The sequence below is a fragment of the Rattus norvegicus genome, chromosome 10, assembly GCF_036323735.1.
Source record: "Rattus norvegicus strain BN/NHsdMcwi chromosome 10, GRCr8, whole genome shotgun sequence".
NCBI lineage: Eukaryota > Metazoa > Chordata > Mammalia > Rodentia > Muridae > Rattus > Rattus norvegicus.
Genome location: NC_086028.1, coordinates 95,943,385 through 95,964,984, shown reverse-complemented (window position 1 = coordinate 95,964,984; position 21,600 = coordinate 95,943,385). Strand labels below are relative to the sequence as shown.

General features: G+C 44.0%; 1 protein-coding gene across 3 annotated transcripts in view; it reads right to left on the bottom strand.

The window, feature by feature from the left end:
* Map2k6 (mitogen-activated protein kinase kinase 6) overlaps window positions 1-21,600 on the bottom strand; it is a 115,001-nt gene that overhangs the window by 22,763 nt on the left and 70,638 nt on the right. For 2 of the 3 annotated variants that reach the window (NM_053703.3, XM_039085034.2), the window contains exons 2-7: window positions 16,517-16,583; window positions 6,803-6,851; window positions 6,001-6,114; window positions 4,062-4,181; window positions 3,686-3,802; window positions 2,458-2,509 (exon numbers count right to left, since the gene is read on the bottom strand). In NM_053703.3, the coding sequence (NP_446155.1) occupies window positions 2,458-2,509; window positions 3,686-3,802; window positions 4,062-4,181; window positions 6,001-6,114; window positions 6,803-6,851; window positions 16,517-16,583 (519 nt within the window). Of the gene's footprint in view, window positions 1-2,457; window positions 2,510-3,685; window positions 3,803-4,061; window positions 4,182-6,000; window positions 6,115-6,802; window positions 6,852-16,516; window positions 16,584-18,040; window positions 18,140-21,600 lie in introns of those variants that run through there. The other variant, XM_039085033.2, reaches the window with a different exon arrangement.

Below are 21,600 nucleotides of genomic sequence, written 5' to 3'. Positions count from 1 at the left end.
CTTCAGAGACAGAGGCAGGAGGGTCCTTTAGCTACACAGAAAGTCTGAGAGCATCCTGGGCTACAGGAAACCCTGTCTCAAAAATAAAATAAAATAATAATATATCTTAAGTTATCCCCTTGTTATTTTTCTCTTAAACTGGATGGCATGCCAAATATCATTCCACTATTTCCATAGCTTCATATATGCTGTAGTAAAAAAAAATATTTCAATATCTTGAAGAGAAAAAGTTCAAATGACTTCCGCACCTACAGATAATCTGTACGCTTGGTCTTATCTCTAGCCCACTTCCTACTTATACTCCCCGCTCCTATTTTTCCTAGCTTCACTGGTACCAAATAATGCTCACGGTGGCAGGTATGCTGTACAGGGCTTTTTATATAATATCCAAGTTCACAGTTTAAGAAATACCCCAAGCACAGTCCTTGATCCCCAGAAGTATTTCCTCAACAACACACTTAAAGTACAAAGTATAAGCTGCCCCTGTCTAGAACCTTCCAGCAATAATGAGCTCCTCTTTTTTTCTTGATACTATTTTTATTTATGGTGCTTTCCTATTTCCAGAATGTTGGTTTGGAGTTTTTCTAGTTATCTATTACTGAGAATCCTTACATAGAATTTTTACAGGATAGATTTTCCTAGATGACTCTTAGGTCTTCTTAATGTTATTAAAAACATGTATACGAAACATGACTTTAGAGGCCACAGAGAAGCCTCAGCAGCTGGAGAAGCTGCTGCTCTTCTAGAGGATGCAAGCTCAGACCCCAGCATCCTCATCCCGCAGTTCACAACAGCCTGGAGCTCTAGCTCCAGGAGATCCATCGCCCTCTTCTGGCCTCTGTGGGCACTGCACTAATGTGGCATAGACATGTACATACATAAGCACACATATACACCTAAAAACAAAACTGAAAACAATGATTTTATGAGATAAATGGATAGAAAAGGGTGGGCGAATAGATTAAATTGATGAGGAACTGGATGGAGATATAACAGACAGAGTTGAGGATGACTGGGCACCCCCCCACACACACACACACATATACACACACACACACACATACACATACATACACATGCACACATACACATACATACACACACATACACACATATACACATACACACACAAACATACACACACATACACATACATACACACATACACACAAACATACACACACACAAACTCAAATACACATATTACACACACACATACCCACGCACACACACACATACACACACATACACACATACACACACACATACACACATACACAAACTCAAATACACATATTACACACACATACACACAAACACACACATACCCACACATAAACACATACATACACAAACACACACACACACACAAACACACACACACACTGTACAAGCATGAGGGACCTGAGCTCAATCCCTAGAACCCACGTTAAAAGTCAGCCATGGTCATGCACACCACTGACCCGTTCTGTGAGAAGACAGTGGGATCACTGGAGTTTGCCTGTTGCTTCTGTGCAAGATCCTGTCTCAGAGAAATGAGGCAGGGAGTGAGAGAACCTGACATCCTTCTCTACATGTGTGCACAGTGAACACACCCACACAGCTGTGTGCATGAGAAAGACACACGCGCGCGCACTCACATAGATAAAAATAAATGAAAATTAAGAGCTAACAGGAAAAGAGGAAGTGTAGGAAGAGGAAGTGCTTTGTTCTGGAGATTTCCACAATACACCTGCGCAGACCCATCTGGGGATCACGTGACTATGCTTTTCTAATCATCTCTTCCTGCCGGATGTCCAGTACAAGCTGGAAATTTCTCTCGGGTGCTCTCAAGTTCTCATAGCTCTCCTTGATGAATTTCTATTCAATTTAGGTATGATACAAAATTCATTTGTTCTTATAGTCTCAGCCGAGGCTAAGAATGGCCCCGGCTTACAACTTGAATCTTAAACAGCTTCCAAAAAACCCATGTGCTGCTCAGGCTTAGTCCTCGGCCTAGCCCTCCTGGGTGAGGCTGAAGCCTTTGACAGGTGAGGCTTGGAGGGATGTTTTAGGTCACTGGAGACTGCCTTTGAAGGGGATTATGGGATATCTATCTCATCATCTCTGTTCCTTTCCTGGCCATAAGATGAACGTGCTTCCGCTACAACATGGTCCCACCATCTTGTGCCTCCTCATCTCTGGCCAAAAGGCAACAAGGCCAGGAAACCCCAGACTGATCCAAGATAAACTTTCCTTTTCATCAGTTGATTGTGTCGAGTGATTTGTTACAGCAATAGAAAATTAACGCAACTACTTACATTTTTTTTTCTACAATTCTAAAGGAAACCCGTTTAGTTCTTCTGCCTAACTCATCCCCCTACCCCCATACACTCAGGGAAGAGTGGGAGAGGAAAGGAGAAGGGGAGAGGGGGGACGAACAAAAGCAACTGCCAAGAGAGCTCTACACATGCTTACCTCGATGGATAACAGAGAGCTTACTGTGTAAATGTTCTAATGCTTTTACAATCTGCAAGAGAAACAGAGTGGATTTATTGAGCCATCACTAGAAAGAAGCTGAATGCTAAGTGTATTCAATTTTATTAAGGCTCCCTGCTTAAGGTTGCTGAATGAGTGCTTTTTCTCAAGTAGTAGTGGCCCTAATGGGGAAAACAAAAGGAAGTTACCTAAATTGTTTGCCTCCACGAAGGAGGATTGTATCTTAGAATGGATACAATTGTAAGATTGTATCTTAAAGCAGCCACTTCAGCTCTCTTAACCGTCATTGTCCTCCACCTTCCCAAACCTTGGCAGCCATTAAGGTTGCCTTGTCTTCTAATTCTTTTTACACCTTAGTGTTAAGAAAACATTAGGGCTGGAGAGATGGCTCAGTGGTTAAGAGCACTCACTGCCTGCTCTTCCAGAGGTCCTGAGTTCAATTCCCAGCAACCACATGGTGGCTCACAACTATAATGGGATCTGATTCTGTAATGGGATCTGATTCTGTAATGGGATCTGATTCTGTAATGGGATCTGATAGTCTCTGAAGACAGATGTTTTTATTTATGAAATGGATAAATCTTGAACTACAGTCTGTACTCAGCTAGGTCAAAGATGATGAATACAGGTGTGGAGGCCATGGTGGTGAGTTTTAATTGTCAACACGACGCAATCCAGAATCACTTTGAAGGAGAGTCTAAAGAGAGATTGGTCTGTGGAAGATTGTCTTGACCCTGTCCACAGGTTCCATTTCTCTAGGAGATTCTGGATTGTATAAGAATATAGAAAGCAAAATGCATGTGAGTGCTGTGTGCCCTTAACTATAGATGCACTATGACTAGCTACTTAGACTTCCTCACGCCTTGACTTCTCTATAATGGTCTGTAACCTGGAATTGTGAGCTAAAGAAACCCTTTCTACCTTAAGGTGGCTCTTGTCAGGGTCTTGTTATTGTTTTGTGTTTGTTTTGTTTGAGGTTTTGGGGTTTCAAAGAAACAAAATTAAGACAGAAGCATTGGACATGGTTTATCAAACCAGGTCAATGGCTGCATGTACTGCCCAGAGACTGGTAAGAAAAGCATTTGCTCAGCCTCCCGCTGAAACAGTACCCAACAGATATGTGTTAGGTGGTAGTTACTAGGCAAAAACACGAAGCCTGACTTCTCCCATTCTCCTTGAGGAAGTGGGGTCTTCATGATATACTCACAGAAACTGCTATCTTCCCTAAGATATCTTCTGGAATTGTTTGGCCTTTATCAATAACTTGTTTGTAGAATTTATCTAGTGACGTATCCATGAGCTCCATGCAGATCCACACATCGCCCTGGAGACCAAGAATTGTTAGTGAGGAGGGAAATGGGGAAAAAAGGAAAGATAACCAACAATTTTCCCCAAAGGGCTATTTCTTATTTGAACTTTTGGAAGAAAAGGATGGTTTCTTCTCAAGACTTGAAACCATTTAAAAGCAAACATGAATATTTCCGAAGAGTAGCCCACTTGGCAGAGAGTAGTGAGGCTATGAGATCTGAGACTCTTACGTTGCTGTTCTCCTTGGACACTCACTGGCCTGAAGGATCACCTACCTCCCGGAAGAGTGCACCATAGAAGGTCACGGTAAACGGACAGTCCACTGTCCTCATAGAAACATCCAGATCCATCAGTAGCCGTTTCTGCTCCTGGCTATTAACTGTGGCCCGTATCCGCTGAATGGAAACACATATTAAACAACAGATGGTTACTACTCTGAGGAACAGTCACCTGAAAAACCAGGGCGCCACCAAAGCCCCATTCTAATGACAGAATCAAACATCACACTGTTCTCAGAAACCTAACCCTCAGCATCTCTGAACATGAATAAATGATAAGACAACAGAAGATGGCTGACCATTTGACTTCCTGACCAGCCCCTGCTTAGAAGCAAACAACAACAGTGCAGGTCAGAGAACGGGCAAGAATGTGGAAAAGCATTTCAAAGCTGCAAAAGCAGCCTGGTTGAATGTTTATGTCTGTTTGATGCACAACGTGATACCCTTGATTACTCTCTGATTACCTCTGTCCCAATAGTTTAGAAAAAGAGAACGGCTAGGATTGGAGAGACAGCTCAGCAATTAAGAGCACTGGCTGCTCTTCTAGGGGACCCGGGTTCAATTCCTAGCACCCACATGGCTGCTCACAACTGCCTGTAACTTCAGTTCCAGGAGGTTGGATGCCCTCTCCTGGCCTCTGTAGGCACTGCACACACACGGTGCACATACATGCAGTCAGGCACACGCATATATATACACATATAATAAAGATAAATAAACCTTTAAGAGAAAAATAAAATAGCAGGAAAGGTGAAAAATCCCCACTTTGGGGGACCCTTGAAGTACTGTAGCTATAGTCACCCTTAGGGATGACTTAGGAATTCATTCTGGGATGAATCTGGATGACAAAAGATATAGATGATTGTGTCTCTAACATAAATTGCTGTCATTTGGACACACAGCTTCCCGTGTTCTATGAGTCACCCCTGGACTGGTCAGAATCCACTTAAGCCATGTAGGCTGACTCCAAACATCTGCCCATAGCTCAAAATCTACGTAATCAACACTAGACACATTTTACCTTCCTTTCCCTACAAATTGCTTCTTGATTTTCGAGGGATGTTTCTTTCAAACCAGCACACTATGCAATTAAAGAACCTTTTGTTTAGGATCTGATTTTATTAAAAAAAAAAAAACAGCAGAAATAACTACACTTTGATATAATCAAGAAAATTTTATTCGGACTAGTATTAGATGAGGTTTTTAAAATACTATAAATAATTTAAAGTGTAATCAGTTACACAGTAACAGGGACTAAAGAGAAGTCTCCATGGTTATCAGCACATACTATCATACTATGCTTGTAGAAAATGAGCAATTTTCAATTCCTGGCCCCAAATCAAAGTGGTTCACAATTGCCTATCATTCCAGCTCCAGGGGATCTTATGCCTCCAAGTGTGCCTGTATCTGTGGGCATATAGTGTCTGTCTGTCTGTCTGTCTGTCTGCCCCCCCTTCTCTCTCTCTCTCAAAAAAAATTCTTTAAAAACTTAAAAGTGGGAGACAAGGAAGACTTAGAAAATAAATATAAAGTTGATATGCCTCGGGGCTGGAGAGATGGCTCAGTGGTTAAGAGCACTGACTCTTCCAGAGGTCCTGAGTTCAAATCCCAGCAACCACATCGTGTCTCACAACCATCTGTAATGGGATTCAATGTCCTCTTCTGGTGTGTCTGAAGAGCTGCAGTGTACTCATATATATAAAATAAATAATTTTAAAAAAAGTTGATATGACTCAGGCCAACAGAACACCTTCCTCAAAGCTCAAGATCCACAAAAAGAGTACTTCTTTGTTTTTTGTTTTTTGTTTTGTTTTTTTTTTGTAGTCTATTGTGGGTTGTTTTGCTTCTGGAATAAAAAATAAACGGCCATTCACAGTCGAGATGGGCAAGCACACACACTGAAGACATAGAACGCTTTGCGGAATGTCAACTCTACCTTCACCGCCATGATCTGCCCGCTGGGCACGTGACGCATCTTCTCCACCACCCCGTACGCACCTCGTCCCAGCTCCACTATAGGCTCCAAGTCATCGGCCTTCACCTCAAAGTTCTGCGAGGAGGGAAAGTAGTGACACAAGAGGAAAGTGAGTACGACACAGGACACCACCAAGTAGGCTACCCCCATATCCGTACGTTTCCTTCTGGTGTCCTTGGGGTGATATCTCGGCCGCAAGTCCTTTCAAGGGGCCACTCAAAGCCAGGAGTACCAGGAAATGTTCAGGATCCCGTGGTAGATGACCTGCTTGTCCCCAGTAACAGACGGGACGCCACCCAACTCGTCTTTCTTTCTTTTTTTTTTTTTTTCTTTTCTTTTTTTCGGAGCTGGGGACCGAACCTAGGGCCTTGTGCTTGCTAGGCAAGCGCTCTACCACTGAGCTAAATCCCCTACCCCAACTCGTCTTTCAAACTGTGCCTTTCCATCTATCTACACGGCAGCCCCTTAGAATCTCTACTGGATAACAGCAACTAGACCTGTGTGGCTTTGAGAAACACCATCCCAAGAGAAGCATCAGCTGCACTCAGATGCCTTCCTTGCAGATCACAACTGCTTGATGGCGATTCACCATTCGAAACAGCAAAAGTACCGTTCAGTCCTTTCCCTTGTAACTCAACATCCTTTCTTAGCCCATCCCCCGACTCTCCGTCATGAGGAACGGATTTTTCAGTGTCCAGTGGGGAAGCGGTGCGTGCATACAAAGAGATCAAAGGGCCAATGGGTGCGCCGTGACTTTTCTCACCTGGTTTCCAATAGAAATGCAAGCCTTGGAGTCTAAATCCCGAGGCGGCCTAAGAAAGATAAGGGATAAAAGAAGCAGTGTGAGATGTTTGGTCAACTGTGTCCTTCCCAAACAGGGCAGCTGATAAATTTGCTCTCAGGTAACTGGTGCAAGCTCACAGTCAAGCAGAGGGACAGAGGGAAGAGCCCTTCCCAGGGACTGAAATAAAATGCATTTGGGTTTCACTCGTCTCACCTCTCTGCATACGTATCTAACGCTTCTTTAACTTGGGACAGTAACACATACACTTAGCGGCGTAGGGATCAGTACTAATTGAGATACTCCAAGTAAACTCCTACAGTAAACGTTCAATAAACAAAGAGCCTTGAGCTTCACATAGAGCAACGCTTTTGAAACCATGGCTTCTGACCCCGTGCGCTGTATAACCGTGGTGATTATGAAGTCAATTCAAAATCAAAGCCGAAAACGAAAAGAAACGGATTGGTTTCTGGTGGCGCTCACCTGAGCTGCACGGGGCGGCGTCTCTGTAGCCTGGGTTCTGAACACGCAACGCGCATCCTTGGTATAGCATGTGCGGTCACATGCCATGACACAGACGTCAATGAGCAGTGCCTGAAGGGCCTTGGATGCGATTACAGACTACTATTGTACATTACTGCTGATGTGATTTCCCTAGGCATACAAACCTCTCCGCTTCCTGATGGCTCTGTGGTGGGGAACAAGGCCTTTAACACGGCCCTGCTAACATCCCTTAGTGTTTAAGTGTCCGAGTGGTATGCGTTGCATGGAATGTTTAATTTTGAACAACGCTGTTTGATGTGCTGTCTTAAGTTTCATTCCACGATTGCTAAGCGTACCTTGACTTGGGATGAGGACATAATTTTAAGAAATGTCTGAAAGGGCCCTCACAAGAGCCTTGCTGCTTTGCAACACCTCGCTGTATCGAGTGGCATTCTCAGTATTGACAGTTATGACATAAAGACACTGATCAACCCTGAGAAAGGCTGAAGGCACCCTACATACTGCAGGATCACATGTTCCGCCACCATTCGATTGTTTATGTAAAAACAAGCAACGTGCCTGTTTCATTAACATGCAAATTTGCCTTAATCATTCATGAATGGCTAAGTTTTATACATGTGCCAAGGAATGACTTTAAAATAGAGTTATTTAGGATTTCCTATCAGTAGATGTCTGATATGTATTCATCTTAAGAATCTATATATGAGATTATATTTTAAAATTTGTTGACCAAAAGACAGGTCATGAGTGGAAAAAGCATTTGTTTTCATCGTGTGTTTTTTAAAAACTGGAATGTTGCCTTGTTAACTTACAAAATTCACGGAAAACAAGAACTCCAAAGTACTATGTCACCCCCTCCCTGCTTCGTTGGGTCACCAAAAGGTCTAGGGAGGCCAAGTGACTTGTTCCCAACCACCAAAGAACTCAGGTCTCCTGACTACCATCTCAGCATACTTTCGTATCTACAGGCCCAAGTCCAGTGACATTTCTTCTGTACATAGGGAACATTCTATTCCGGGATTGTCTCAGGAGCCAGAGGCTTGCTGACTTTGTGTTTCCATGGTCTCTTTCTGGGCATCAGTGTTTATTATCTGTGGTCTTGGTTAGTAGAAATCAACTGAAGGAAACAGTGTTTGGCTCTGGCTGGGAACCCCACCGGGAACTGAGAAGGGTACCTTCTCAAAATAAAAGCACCAAGACGCATGTGCTTTGCATGACCAAGCGAACAGAGCAAGTAGCAGATGAAGGCAGGCAATGTTGGTGCTACTCTTACAAAGAACAAACGGCCTAGCAATTCCCGTCTCCTTGGATGCATGTTTGTGCCAGACCTGTCTACAGAACGAAATAAGGGAAAATGGCGAGAAGGGGAGAAGAGGAGAAGGTGAAAGGGGGGAGAGTAAGGATCATTGCCACCCTCGTTAGATGGAACTGTGAACGTGACAAGCCTGTCATCTGACTAGAGAACGTAGATTTGGGAATAACGTAGATCTGATTGGCCTGTGAGCATGCCTGTGAAGAACTGTCTTCATTATCAATGAACTCAGGAGGGTCCAGCCCACCATGGGCGGTGTCATTCCTATTCAATGTAGACCTGGGTTATATGCTGTGGCTGAGCCAAGACTGAACCAGAGAGCAGAATTCCTCTATAATTTCTGCTTTCAAGTTCCTAATTCAGTTCTTATCCTGACTTCCGTCATCGTTGGACCATAACCTAGAAGTATAATCCAAATAAATAATATTAAATAATATTGATAAATAATAATAATTTATAGACAAAGAAAATAATGAAGGTGAAGGAGGAATGAAGGATAGAAACATAAAGGTGACTGTCAATCTAAGACTTTCATGGCAAGCCCTCCCTTACTTCAAACATCCTTTTAACTTAGCAGGACACTTGAAACCTTTCCTAGGCTAACCTGAAGCATGAGACAGACAGGGAGAGGAGAGAAGGCAACTGACCTGTCGCACACATGTCAGGATGCCCACGTGTGTACTGTTTCCAAGCAGGCGATTTGTCTTCAGAAAAACCTTCCAGAAGAATCAGGTTTCCACAACCTAATTTCTCTTTCTCTTTTAAGATTTATTTGTATTTTGTTTAAGGTGTGTGTGTGTGTGTGTGTGTGTGTGTGTACATCTGTGTGTGGGTATGCTCATGTGGCTGTAGGTGCCTGTAGAGGCCAGTAGAGGGCGTCAGATCCCCCAGGACTGGAATTACAGGTGGTTGTGGGCCACCCAACATGTGTGCTGGGAACAAAATTCAGGTCCTCTGCTAGAGAATTAAGCACCCATACCATGTCTACTCCCTAATTTTGCATTCTTCAAACAGTCAAAGCTGTTTTTCCTTAGTTATTACAATTTTTTTGCACTAATTTTAATAACCCTTGAAAAGGCAGACAAATGTAACTTGAAATACATGCCTAATTATAAAATCTTTGACATCTTCCCTTGGTAAAGCCATGGAGGAAAAAGAAAGGTCACTGGATATTTATGCTACCTCCATTTCCTTGCCAACCAGTGAGATCACTGGCTAGGACCTCTTCCAGATCAAATCTATTTGAAACTGTGGCTCACAAACTACCACCTAAGGTACAGCTACAAAAGACTTTCGTAAATTTAATGGTTGCACAGTATTCTATAAGAATAACCAACAAAGAACACACAATCGATGGCCCATTGCAGCACAGAAGACTGAACTCTCCAGCTTTTCCAAACGTTTGCTACCCCTGACTCTCATCTCTGTCTTTATTTCATGGCGGCATCAGAGGGTTGGGTGCCCTTTTCTAAATGAAGAAAACTGCACACCGGAGAAGTCTGGTGATTTTAGGAAGAAACATCATTGACGACTACACTGAGTATGAGACTCGTGTCACCCGATCCTCAGCCTTGACCAAAGGAAAAGGAAGAGGAGAAAGACGTTAAAAAGCTGGACAAAGTGCTTGACCCCCTCCATGAGGCAAATCAGACTGAATCAAAGGAAGGGTTCCCAATTCTAACGAAAATGACTAATCCACCCAAGCCTTGGGGCCTCTGGGTTCATCAGGTCTGCCAAAAGCATCCAAGGATGGGCCAAGTCTGACAGCTCAGGCTGGATCAGCTGACACTGTGCTCCCCCCCCCCCCCGTCCAGGGTTGGACATATTCGTTTGCCTACAGTAGCCACAGTTAGCCACAGGAGGCTAACACTCTGGGTGGATATTCTTGTCAGTTAGTCAATATTTTATTCCTCTGGGGAAAGAATCAAACTTAGTAGAAAATCCTTCCCCCTGGAAGACCAAAGGTACCCATCCCAAAGGTTGCCTAAGGCAGGCAGTTCATAGTAACACCAGCGACAGCCTAGTTTGATAATTATTTATTTATCTACAACTGTATACAAGGAAACAGCTCGTTGATAACTACTCATTTATTTTATTAAACACCCACCTGCTATGCTCCCTGGATACTATTGCATGCATTGTTGGTTTGTTTTAATAAGTACCCACCTGGGTCAGAAACATTAGATCGTTTTCATAAAACCACTTCTTGACCTCTTGTGATATTCAAGGTGCCCGGCCTCCACTTTGGTGGGAAGAATTAACATCGAAAGACATGAAATGACTTAAGAATCTTCACGAAGATAATGACACGAGAACCCAGGGCTAGACCATGAGGGATTCTCTCTATAGAGGTCAAGGATTCTCGTTCACTAACCGAGAACCATTAGGTCTGACCTCACATAGAACTAAGAAGGTAACTCAGCCTCCGGTGTCCCTAGCTTTATATGTCAGCTTTGTATGCCTAGAAGCTAAGCCATCAAACTAAACAGTGTGCAGGGACCTTTCACCCACCAGGCAGCTATTATGATAGACCAAGATCTGGGCCACAGATGAGGGTTTCTAATCTCAGTTGTGATCTCCTCATTTGATCCTCATCTTTTAAAGAAGAAACTTAAGCTTCCTGCAACCAAGGAATCCTGTCTAAATTAAGGTATCTGAACAGAGAAGTTTAGAGCCCAAACGTGAGCTGTGTTGAAGGACTCTGCACACAGCACCCAACCCTTGAACAGTCCACCGTTTCACGGAAGTGAATAAGAACAACTTCACACACACACACACACACACACACACACACACACACACACACACACACACCCAGGGACTTGTCAAAGGTTAAATGAACTGCCAATTATTGGCATAGCATTGAATGTGAACTAGTTACTACCAGTCAAGGAAGGCAACAACTCAGAAACCACGGGCAAAGAGAACGACTCCAGAATGAGGATTCGACGAATCCACACAGGGTGAGCTAAGGAATGGTAGGCACTCCAAGCTCTCTGCTCTACCCCAGCACGACAGGAAGGGAATAAATGGTACTTGTCTCTATTTGATATCAGATCCACCTAGAAAATTACAAAACGCAGAAGCTCTATACGTTTGGAGGTAAATTGAAGCCTCGGCATTAATAAGACTCTAGGAGCTAAAAATGCTGAAATCTATCGAAACGAGGTTCCAGAGTGTACTCAGTGGAACAAAACCATGTGTTCAAAGTGTGCTCTGGGGCTGGAGAGATGGCTCAGTGGTTAGAGCACTGACTGCTCTTCCAGAGGTCCTGAGTTCAATTCCCAGCAACCACATGGTGGCTCACAACCATCTGTAATGGGATCCGATGCCCTCTTCTGGTGTGTCTGAAGACAGCTACAGTGTCCTCATACATAAAATAAATAAATTTTTTTTTTAAAATAAAGCATGCTCTACTCCCAGAAGAAACAGACTAGACACCACTTCTGTCCTTGGGTTCTATCTTCTTTATACCTAGGAATGTTTTAAAAAAAAAATCCATAAAATTGGCAAACGTTAGGAAAGGGTAAAAAATAAAAGATTCAAAGAAAAGTATTATAAGACAGTTGCATGGTTGATATAAGAATATATGTGTATATATTTATGTATATAACACATGTACATATATACATATGTATGTGTGTCTGTGTGTATATATATAAAATCTAAAGTCAAGCCTCACTTGCTAGGCAAGTACTTTATCATTGAATTAAATGCTCAACTCAATAAAGAATATAGGTTTAGGAGCTGGGCACGGTAGTGCGCACCTTAAATCCTAGCACTACATGGGGAGAGGCAGTTGGGTCTCCATAAGTTTAAAGCCAACGTAGTGTATATAGCAAGTTCCAGGTCAAGTGAGTGAATATGTCAGACCAAAAGAAAAGGCAAAGGCTATAGCTTCGGGAAAACGTATTTTAAAACGGAGGAAAACAACATCGAAAGCAAAAGAAAAGCAATGAAACAAATTGTGTTAAGGAAGTCAACCAACTGTCTGGGCCTGGTGGTGCATATCTTTCATCCCACACACAGGAAGCAGAGGGAAGAAGAGCTCAATACCCAGAGAAATGTGTTGCACTCCTGCCCTAGCAGCTCGGTGTAAAAGAGATATCAACTCTGACTCCGTTGACTTCTGGGTTAAACTTAACTCCTAAGAAAATGTCAGCCAGTAGCTTTGTGAATGAGGACAGTGTATTCTAAAGCTAACAAGAAAAGACAAGACTCTTTCGAGGGCCAGTGTAGCTTTGAAATACATGTTTGTGTATGCATGTGCATGTGTGTGTGCATGTATACATATATGTATGCATATATACACACACATACATATATGTGTGTACTATATATTACAAAGGACTAAAAAATAATAAAATTAATTTTCAGGAAGAGCAAAATAGGAGAAACCACATCCCCTGTGGCCATAATAAGATGCTGTGAGCCCAGAGGAAGAACAGACCCAAAAGTCAAGAGAACAGAATAGAAAGTTCAGAAATAGCTCCAAGTGAACGTGCCTAATTACTATTAGACAAAGGAAAACGGCAGACCAACAGGGAAGGGGCAGTTTACAGCACACTGAACTACGTCAACCGGAAGTGTGTCAACAAAACAAACCAGAAAACCCTCAGTGCAATAAATGGAGTTCAAAGCCTTAGCTCCGAATGGATCTTGGGTTTCAAAGTTAAGGTAATATTTCTAAGCAGGGTCATTGAGAATCCTCAGGATCCCAGGTAACAAGAGTTCTTAGGTAGCAGAGGCATAATCTGAAGGAAGAATAGCAACTAATAAATAATATTCCGGGGCTGGAGAGATGGCTCAGCGGTTAAGAGCACTGACTGCTCTTCCAGAGGTCTTGAGTTCAATTCCCAGCAACCACATGGTGGCTCACGACCATCTGTGATGGGATCTGATGCCCTCTTCTGATGTGTCTGAAGACAGCAACAGTGTGCTCATATACATAAAATAAATAAACACATCAAAATGAATAAATGAATAATATTCCATCAAAATCAATTTTTTTCTGCCCTGTAAAAGAATCCTGATGAAAGACTAGAGAGGATGAATTGCCCACTGGAAGCAGTACTTTCAAGTGAGAGAACTGGGAAAGTCCTTGTGCCCAGAATACATAAATGACTCAACAGCCAATCACAGGGAGGCAGGGTAGTTCAGTGGGGAACGATCTCAGCTTTGCCAAGCCTGGGGTTCTGAGTTCAATGTCTGGGACCCTCATGGAGGAAAGAGAGAACTGAATCCCTCTGACCTCACCACAGGCAAGTACAAAGACACACACACAACACACACACACACACACACACACACACACACACACAGAGGGAGAGAGAGAGAGAGAGAGAGGTAATAAAAAGAGAAAGGTGGATCACAGAGGGTAATGAGGGTGGTGAGAAAAATAAACAGATAATGATATATTTATATGTATACACACATATATACGTATATGAAAGTTTTGCAGAGAAACCCATTTCTTTGAAATGCTAGTAAAAAAAATTAAACTCAAAATAAAAACAACTCTCTAATAAGATGTGGGAAGGAGCGGGAAAGAGGCTTCAACAGTTAAGAAAGTGTACTGTTCTTATGGGTGTAGGGACCCTACAAACTGGCTCACAACCACCTGTAAGCCCAGTTCCAGGTGATGCTGTGCTCCCTACCTGAGTCTACAGACTTAGCACTCGTGTGTATGGCCTCATCGACACATAAGTAAAATACATTTTGTTGTAGATTAAAGATATGCCCAGACCTTGAACCAGAGAAAACATGTGGATGGAAAAGGTGTGTCTAAAGTATTTCTACATAATTCCCCATTAGAGATATTCAAGGTAAAGCTAGAGTTCTCTATTACTACACAAAAAGCCTTTTGAGATGGCTCGGCGGTTAAGAGCACGGACTGCGCTTCCAGAGGTCTTGAGTTCAATTCCCAGCAACCACATGGTGGCTCACAACCATCTGTAATGAGATCTGATGCCCTCTTCTGGTGTGTCTGAAGATAGCTACGGTGTACTTATATACATAAAATAAATAAATCACTTTTAAAAAACTTATTAACAATGGCAACTCTAAATGCTGGCAGAGATACAGAGAAACTATATATGCTTCATATATAATTGGTCAGAATATAAAATAGTGCTGTCATTCAAGAAAGCATACACACGGGCTGGAGAGATGGCTCAGTGGTTAAGAGCACTGACTGCTCTTCCAGAGGTCCTGAGTTCAAATCCCAGCAACCACATGGTGGCTCACAACCATCTATAATGAGATATGATGCCTTCTTCTGGTGTGTCTGAAGACAGCTACAGTGTACTCACATATAATAAATAAATAAATCTTAAAAAGAGAAAGAAAGAAAGCACACACACACACCACACCACACACACAGGGGTGATTGTATGGCTAGTGAAAACAAATAAGTTCTCTCATGTGTATCAGGGTGGCTTCCTGGGTTATGAGAACACTGCACAGTTGTGTAAGTTGTTAACAAGCACGCAAGCAGGTGTGCAGACTCGGGCAGGAGCACGCTGGATTCTCACATGCATTCCTTTGCAACTCCCTCTAACTATCACCATGTCTAAGGTCATTCCCATAAAGTCCTCTACAGATAGCACAAGAAAACGTCGGGTTTTACTGCAAGCTCTCTATAAGTCAGAGAGAAATGCTAAAGAAATAGAATCATGTTTTGTTTTGTTTTGTTTTGTTTTACTGTAAACAGTTGGAGAGAACCGCAAACTATGCAGATGAAAAATCCCCTTCAGACAAACCCGATATTTATGTAGGTAGGGGAAGAATTTCCTCCCACACATCTTCATGAAAGGAATATTCCAACTGAATTCAGTCTCTCAGCCACCCTAGAAAGTCTCTCTTTGCTGCTGTATGGAGTACGAGGGCCTCTCTATCCTGGGCAATCTCTTGGTCATTTTCATGAACACGTGCCAATGCTAGGGGGCGCTCTTTCTGATAAGATGGGTCACAGCTAAGGTCAAATTGCCTTTACAGGGAAGCTTAATGAATAGAGGCCCTACAGATTCAGGGATCGGCTCTCTGCACTTGCTCTGCCACTCCAGCACTCCTGTTGTGGTTTACAGTCTCCGATTCCCCACTCCTCCGAGGCAGACACATTGATTCTTAAGACCTCCAGCTGCATGGGCGATATCCAGCCAACCTCACAGACATACAAGAGCTCACTTAGGGCTTTGGACCAAAAGCTTCAGCTAATCAAGAGGGATTCCTTTGGCTTATTTTGCATTCTGTATCTATGGACTGGATCAGGTGTCAAAATGCCATGAATACCATCAAATAACACCCTACCCTTTCGACTCAATTTTAAAAGTATTGCTCCCCACGGAAATACATGGACTTGTCTGTTCATTGGTATCTACAAGGAAGAGTCAGGCAGTTCACACCTGGGGAACTTGCTATATATATATGTGTGTGTGTGTGTGTGTGTGTGTGTGTGTGTGTGTGTCTGTGTCTGTGTGTGTATACATATGTGTATATATATACACACACACATATATACACATATGTATATATATATGTGTGTAGATAGATAGATAGATAGATAGATAGATAGATAGATAGATAGATAGTTAAAGATAGATATGACCTCAACTCCCATGTGGTATATAGCTCTCACACAGCCAGTAGTTTGAGACACTGACTTCAAAGCTGTGAGTCAGTGTAGACAAACAGGCTGTTTCAAAGCTCAGAAAAGTGGGCAAAGACTTTCCTCTCAAGGGGCTGTATTTTCTAACAACCATGTGCAAACTGAAGACCTTGCTCACTAGTCCCAAAGTGACGCCCCAGCCCCCAAGCCCCCTGCAGCAAGCACGTGGTAAAATACAAGTGTTTGGGACAGAACCATCATCTGGCCAACTTACGTGGAACTGGTCTGAGGTTGTTCAAACGCTTCCCTTGGAATCTTAAGGCCGGGGTTTCGCTTCTTGCCTATGGGGAAGGACATAAGGAAAAAGTTAAAGCCCACCCTTACTGCAAGAGAGCAAGGGGAAGAGACTCCCAAGCAAAGGCAGAAAGTCGTCAAAGGTACCTGCCCTCATCTCCCGGCTCAGAACCTGACTTGCTAAGGGAGCAGTCAGTCAGGGACAGAGGCCAGGACATCACACGGCTTCTCAAATGCAAGCTGGGGCCAGAAATAGCAATGCCTTAGGCCCAGGTGAGCATATCATGGTGAAAATGTTAATTCTTGCTGGGAGTATGCCAGCAAACCCCTTGCCTACAATGAGGAAGACCAGGACTTAAATCGTCAGCACTGAAGAGGAAACGTCAGTTCTTTTGCTAAGGAGGTAGAACCTTAGTACCCACTGAGATGCTGTCACAATAACTTCTTTGGTCGTTCTTGTACACAGCAGCTATGGCGGCAGATGACACTGGGTCTAAGGTGGGACATTTTGGTTATTCATTTGTTTTTGTTTTAACTTCACTGTAGTAAAATGCAGTCACCCTGATCTTGATCTCCTATTGCTTTCTATATGGGAGAGAAGTTGTTAGACGTGACGTTGGAAGTGAACACAAAATACTTCTTGAAGCTGAGTCATGGTGGTGCATGCCTTCGATCCCAGCACTCGGACAGAGGCAGGTGGATCTAGGAGCTCGAGGCCAGCCTGGTCTACAGAGTGAGTTCCAGGACAGCCAGAGCTACACAGAGAAACCCTGTCTCAAAAATAAACAAACAAACGAAAACCCACCCCTCCACCATCCTATCTGTACTCATTCTTCAGCTATCGCTGAGAGGCTGAAACACGGAAGAGAAAGGGTCTGACAGACTCCCAGGAGTGTGCAAATGATACATTTACTCTGCTCTGAAAAGGATTAGAAGAACAGCCGGGATCGTGCCTGGAGGTTATCACTTCTTCTGGGAGTCTGTCAGAAATCGCTATTTAAAAAGCTTAACACATCAAGAGCCATTCTTAAGTGAGCAACCAGTTACGACACCATAACACAATAAATCGTCAAAATATCTATCTGAAGACAGAAAGACTGGGAGGAAGCAGTAAGAAATGGAGGGGGAGAAGGAGCTGGGGAGAGATCTTTGGGGACAGAAACTGATGGAATAGATGACCAAAACAATAATACAGCCTGCCCTTGGTTCTCCCCCAAGTTCCCAAGTATATCCAGCACCACACCACCCCTCTACCCCTGAATTGGCAACCCCCAGTGTCCTCTGATAGCTCACTCTCTACAAGTTAGAGATTTTCACGGTGTTCAAAGTTTTCACAAGGAGAAAACCTCAAACCATTCAACTCCTTACAGCAACAGGAATAAACCTCAGGAGACACAGACCCCAGCCGAACGAACATCACTTAGAAACGTGTCCTCTTTTCTTGGAAGACGTAAACCATGTAACCTGAAAACCAAACACATCTCTCCCACCTTCCAGAACTTACTTGACCATCTCCGAGAGCTTCCCTGGCTCCCAGGGGGTCTGCAAAGCTGCAAACTTGAGGCGGGCAGAAGGAACCCCAGTAGAAGCCATCCTTCACTAAGCTCCAAAGCCTGCACCCTTCAGCTGGAGGCAAGGAACAGGGCAGGCTCCGCCCCCTGCTCCTGAGTGGTACTAAAGCTCCACAGAATTCATTGTTCCAGGGCAGTGGAAGCCACTCAGGGAGGCAGAAGGTTAGCACGCCCATTCAAACACCCAGGGGTGGCATTGATCATTAACCATCCCGCAGTTATCAATCCCTGAAGTAACTCTGGGAGGCCAGTGCTCTAAGGCCTTTGATAAATGGGTCTTTCATTTCCTCACAGAAAGAAAAACAATAGGTGGTCGGTTCCAGCTGTGTTTATTTCAGGGCAATCTGTTCCCTCAAGGAGGCTGCCAACACCTTGTGCACACATTTAATACTGTGCTGGAGGGGTTGGGGGGGAACGAATGGGAAGGAGAGAGATGACTAACAGTTCAGTGGCCAAGAACGTTAATCGACCTTTCCTTTGATAATCCAAACCAGAAATTGTTTAAAGTCAGAAAACAGGCTTCACCTTAGGGGAGAACAGAAAAAAACAAGGATTCTCAGGGAACCTTGTCTGTTTCTTGTATGCCCTCTCCTTGGTACAGACTGGAAAAGGGGAGCCAGGCTGACACACACACACACACACACACTCTCTCTCTCTCTCTCTCTCTCTCTCTCTCTCTCTCTCTCTCTCCCCCTCTTCCTCTCTCTCTCCCTCTCTCTCTCTCTCTCACACGCACACACATGCATACACACACACATGCATGCACACACACATATGCACACGCACACAGTATGTTTTATCAGTATGCACACACAAATGTGTTTTTGTGTGTATGTACGTGTGTGTGCGTGTTTCGTGGGGGAAAAAATGGTTTCTCTGAATACAGTGCCCTCCCAGCGCACCCTGAGACTCAGCTACACTCATCTTTCATCTTTAAACCAACCCCAGGTCATGAGAATTCAGAAGCAAAATAGTACTGTGCTGAGAAAGAAATTTTTAGAGAGAAGAAAAAAAAATTACTAGGCCACATAGAAACGTCCTAGCTTTGAGTGTACATGAAATGGCGGGGTACAAATGAGGTCTCACGCAGTGCCTGCTCCAAGGGTGAGCACAAAGGCCTCTCCTGATGTGTATTACATAAAACAGACGGCTGTGCTCTGGTGCCAACCCAAACAGCACGCAGCCCCACAAGGCTGGCAGAAGGTGCCACCCCGAGATAAGCGGGTGTCTCAGAATTTGTCAGCTCCAATGAAGGCTGGCCAGCGCAATCCTGGGGGGGTCTGTGACTACCGTCATGGCTTCCCAAGAGGAAGAACCGTGGGTCGCCTCCGCCAAGTTTATTTTTTCTAGTGTGTCTCCTGGTGTGAATGGGGCTTCCAGCCAAGTTCCTGGGGACCTGGAGGCCTTGGCTGCCCTCTCCCTACAACATGCATCTGGCCTCATGTTCCAAGTGTAGCTGGCGGCAAAGCTCACCGGAAAGTGTCATTAGATGCCATTAAACTACAAGGATCATATGCAAAGCAGCTAATGGAGCTCAGGGGAGGCAGGAGGCGCAGAGATAAAGATGCTGGCTTTACAAAAGCCACTAGGAAGGAGACAAGGTGCCTCTACCACAGCTCCACAAACCACAGGCTATTACTGCACATCACTAAGGCTCGCACAGAGTGCAAAATCTTGGGGCGGGGGGGGGGTTACACCAGGGCTAGAAAAGAGAAATTGGAAACCTCATTTGAAAACTTAGAATCAGGTTAATTAAGAAGGCAGAATGAATCTCTTAGCAGCTTGCCTGTCCCTACATGGTCCCCTCTACAGGGAGTGTTCCGGCCCATTCAACCTTCCGAATTCAGCACACAACAGTGGAAAACCCACAGAACCTCCCAAGCCCTTCCTGCATTGGATTAAAACAGCTCCCATGACCATCATCCGTTTAGGGTCCACATCATACCTAATCTTGGTGCTTTTAAGTTCACATTTGCTTATTACTGACTTCCTGTCTTCCCCTCGAGAATGTAAGTTCCGCAACGGCAAAAAACTTTGTCGAGTGTTTCTCATTGTAAATATCTTTACTGAATGTTCGTTGTCCTTTTTTGTGGTTGTTTGAATGGAGCAAACCACAGAGAGGCATGGGAGGAGGAAGGAAGGAAGGAAGGAAGGAAGGAAGGAAGGAAGGAAGGAAGGAAGGAAGGAAGGAAGGAAGGAAGGTAAAGGGAGGGAGAGAGGGAGGGTGGGGGGAGATGGAGGGGAAGGGAGAGAAGGGAGGGAGGGAGAAAGAAAGGGATGAAGGGAGGGGAGGGAGGAAAGAAGGAAGAAAAGGATTGAGGGAGTAAGAAAAGGAAGGAGGAAGGGAAGTAGGGAGGGAGGGAAGGAAGATGAAGATGGTAAGGGAGAGGCAGAGGCGGGGACGGAAGGCTCCTTTGAGCACCAGTCTACACCCCCACTGATGGAGTTCTTTAAGTACAATGTGTCAGTTGAGTCTGTGGGTGGCCTGGAGTGGCTGTCTATCGGCTCCAGTTTTGTTTACCATGAGGAATGTTCTTTAAGAGCACACTGCAAATGAGTAGCAGAGCTGGTGTCTGGGTTTATTTTCCTGTTGCTGTGATAGCATAGCAGGACCGGAGCAAATTAAGAGAAAGATCTTGCATTAGCCCAGTGCAAAGTACAGCGCACAGTGATGGGGAAGTCCGGACAGTGGGAGCCTGCAGCAGCTGGCCACATTGTAGCAGTTAGAAGAGAGCCAGGAAGACATGCGTGCCGCTGCTGGCCTACTGTCTCTGTTTTTGCTTTACAGGTTCTCTTGCCCAGGCAATAGTCAGATCCACAATTAGAATGGTTCTTCCCACAGCTATATGACGGAATCAAGACAGTCCCTTAATAGAATACCCAGAGGTCCATTTCCCAGGGACTCTGGATCATGTTACGTTGACAGTCAACCACAAACCATCACAAGTAGGATTTGAAATGTACACTCTTTTTTTTTTAAGTCTCCATTAATTTCTTTATTTATTCACTTTAATCTCAACAACAGCCCTCCCCTCCTCCCAGTCCCTGCCTCACATAGCCCCTCCCCCACCTTCCCCTTCCCTTCTACAATCTTAAAGATGATTCCACTTCATTTGAGGGTTTTTTTTTCTTTTCATATTTCCCTCCCTGCCTTCCATGTTTGCACTTTTGAAAAAAATGTATTATCTTAAAATATGACGTTCACAGAATGTGTTGTCATAGGCACCGTGTGACTTCCAAGGACATCCTCTGAGCTCCTGCCTTGTGTGACTTATGCTAAAATTGCATTTCTCAACAGCTCACACATCTTGAACCACACAGTGTGTGGAACTATGGAAATAAGTCCAGCTGTACAGACTGAGGGTGTCTAAAAGTGTGCCCTCAAAACACTCCTCCCTCTCTCTCTCTCTCTCTCTCTCTCTCTCTCTCTCACACACACACACACACACACACACACACACACACACACACACACACACAAGCTCCACGGTAA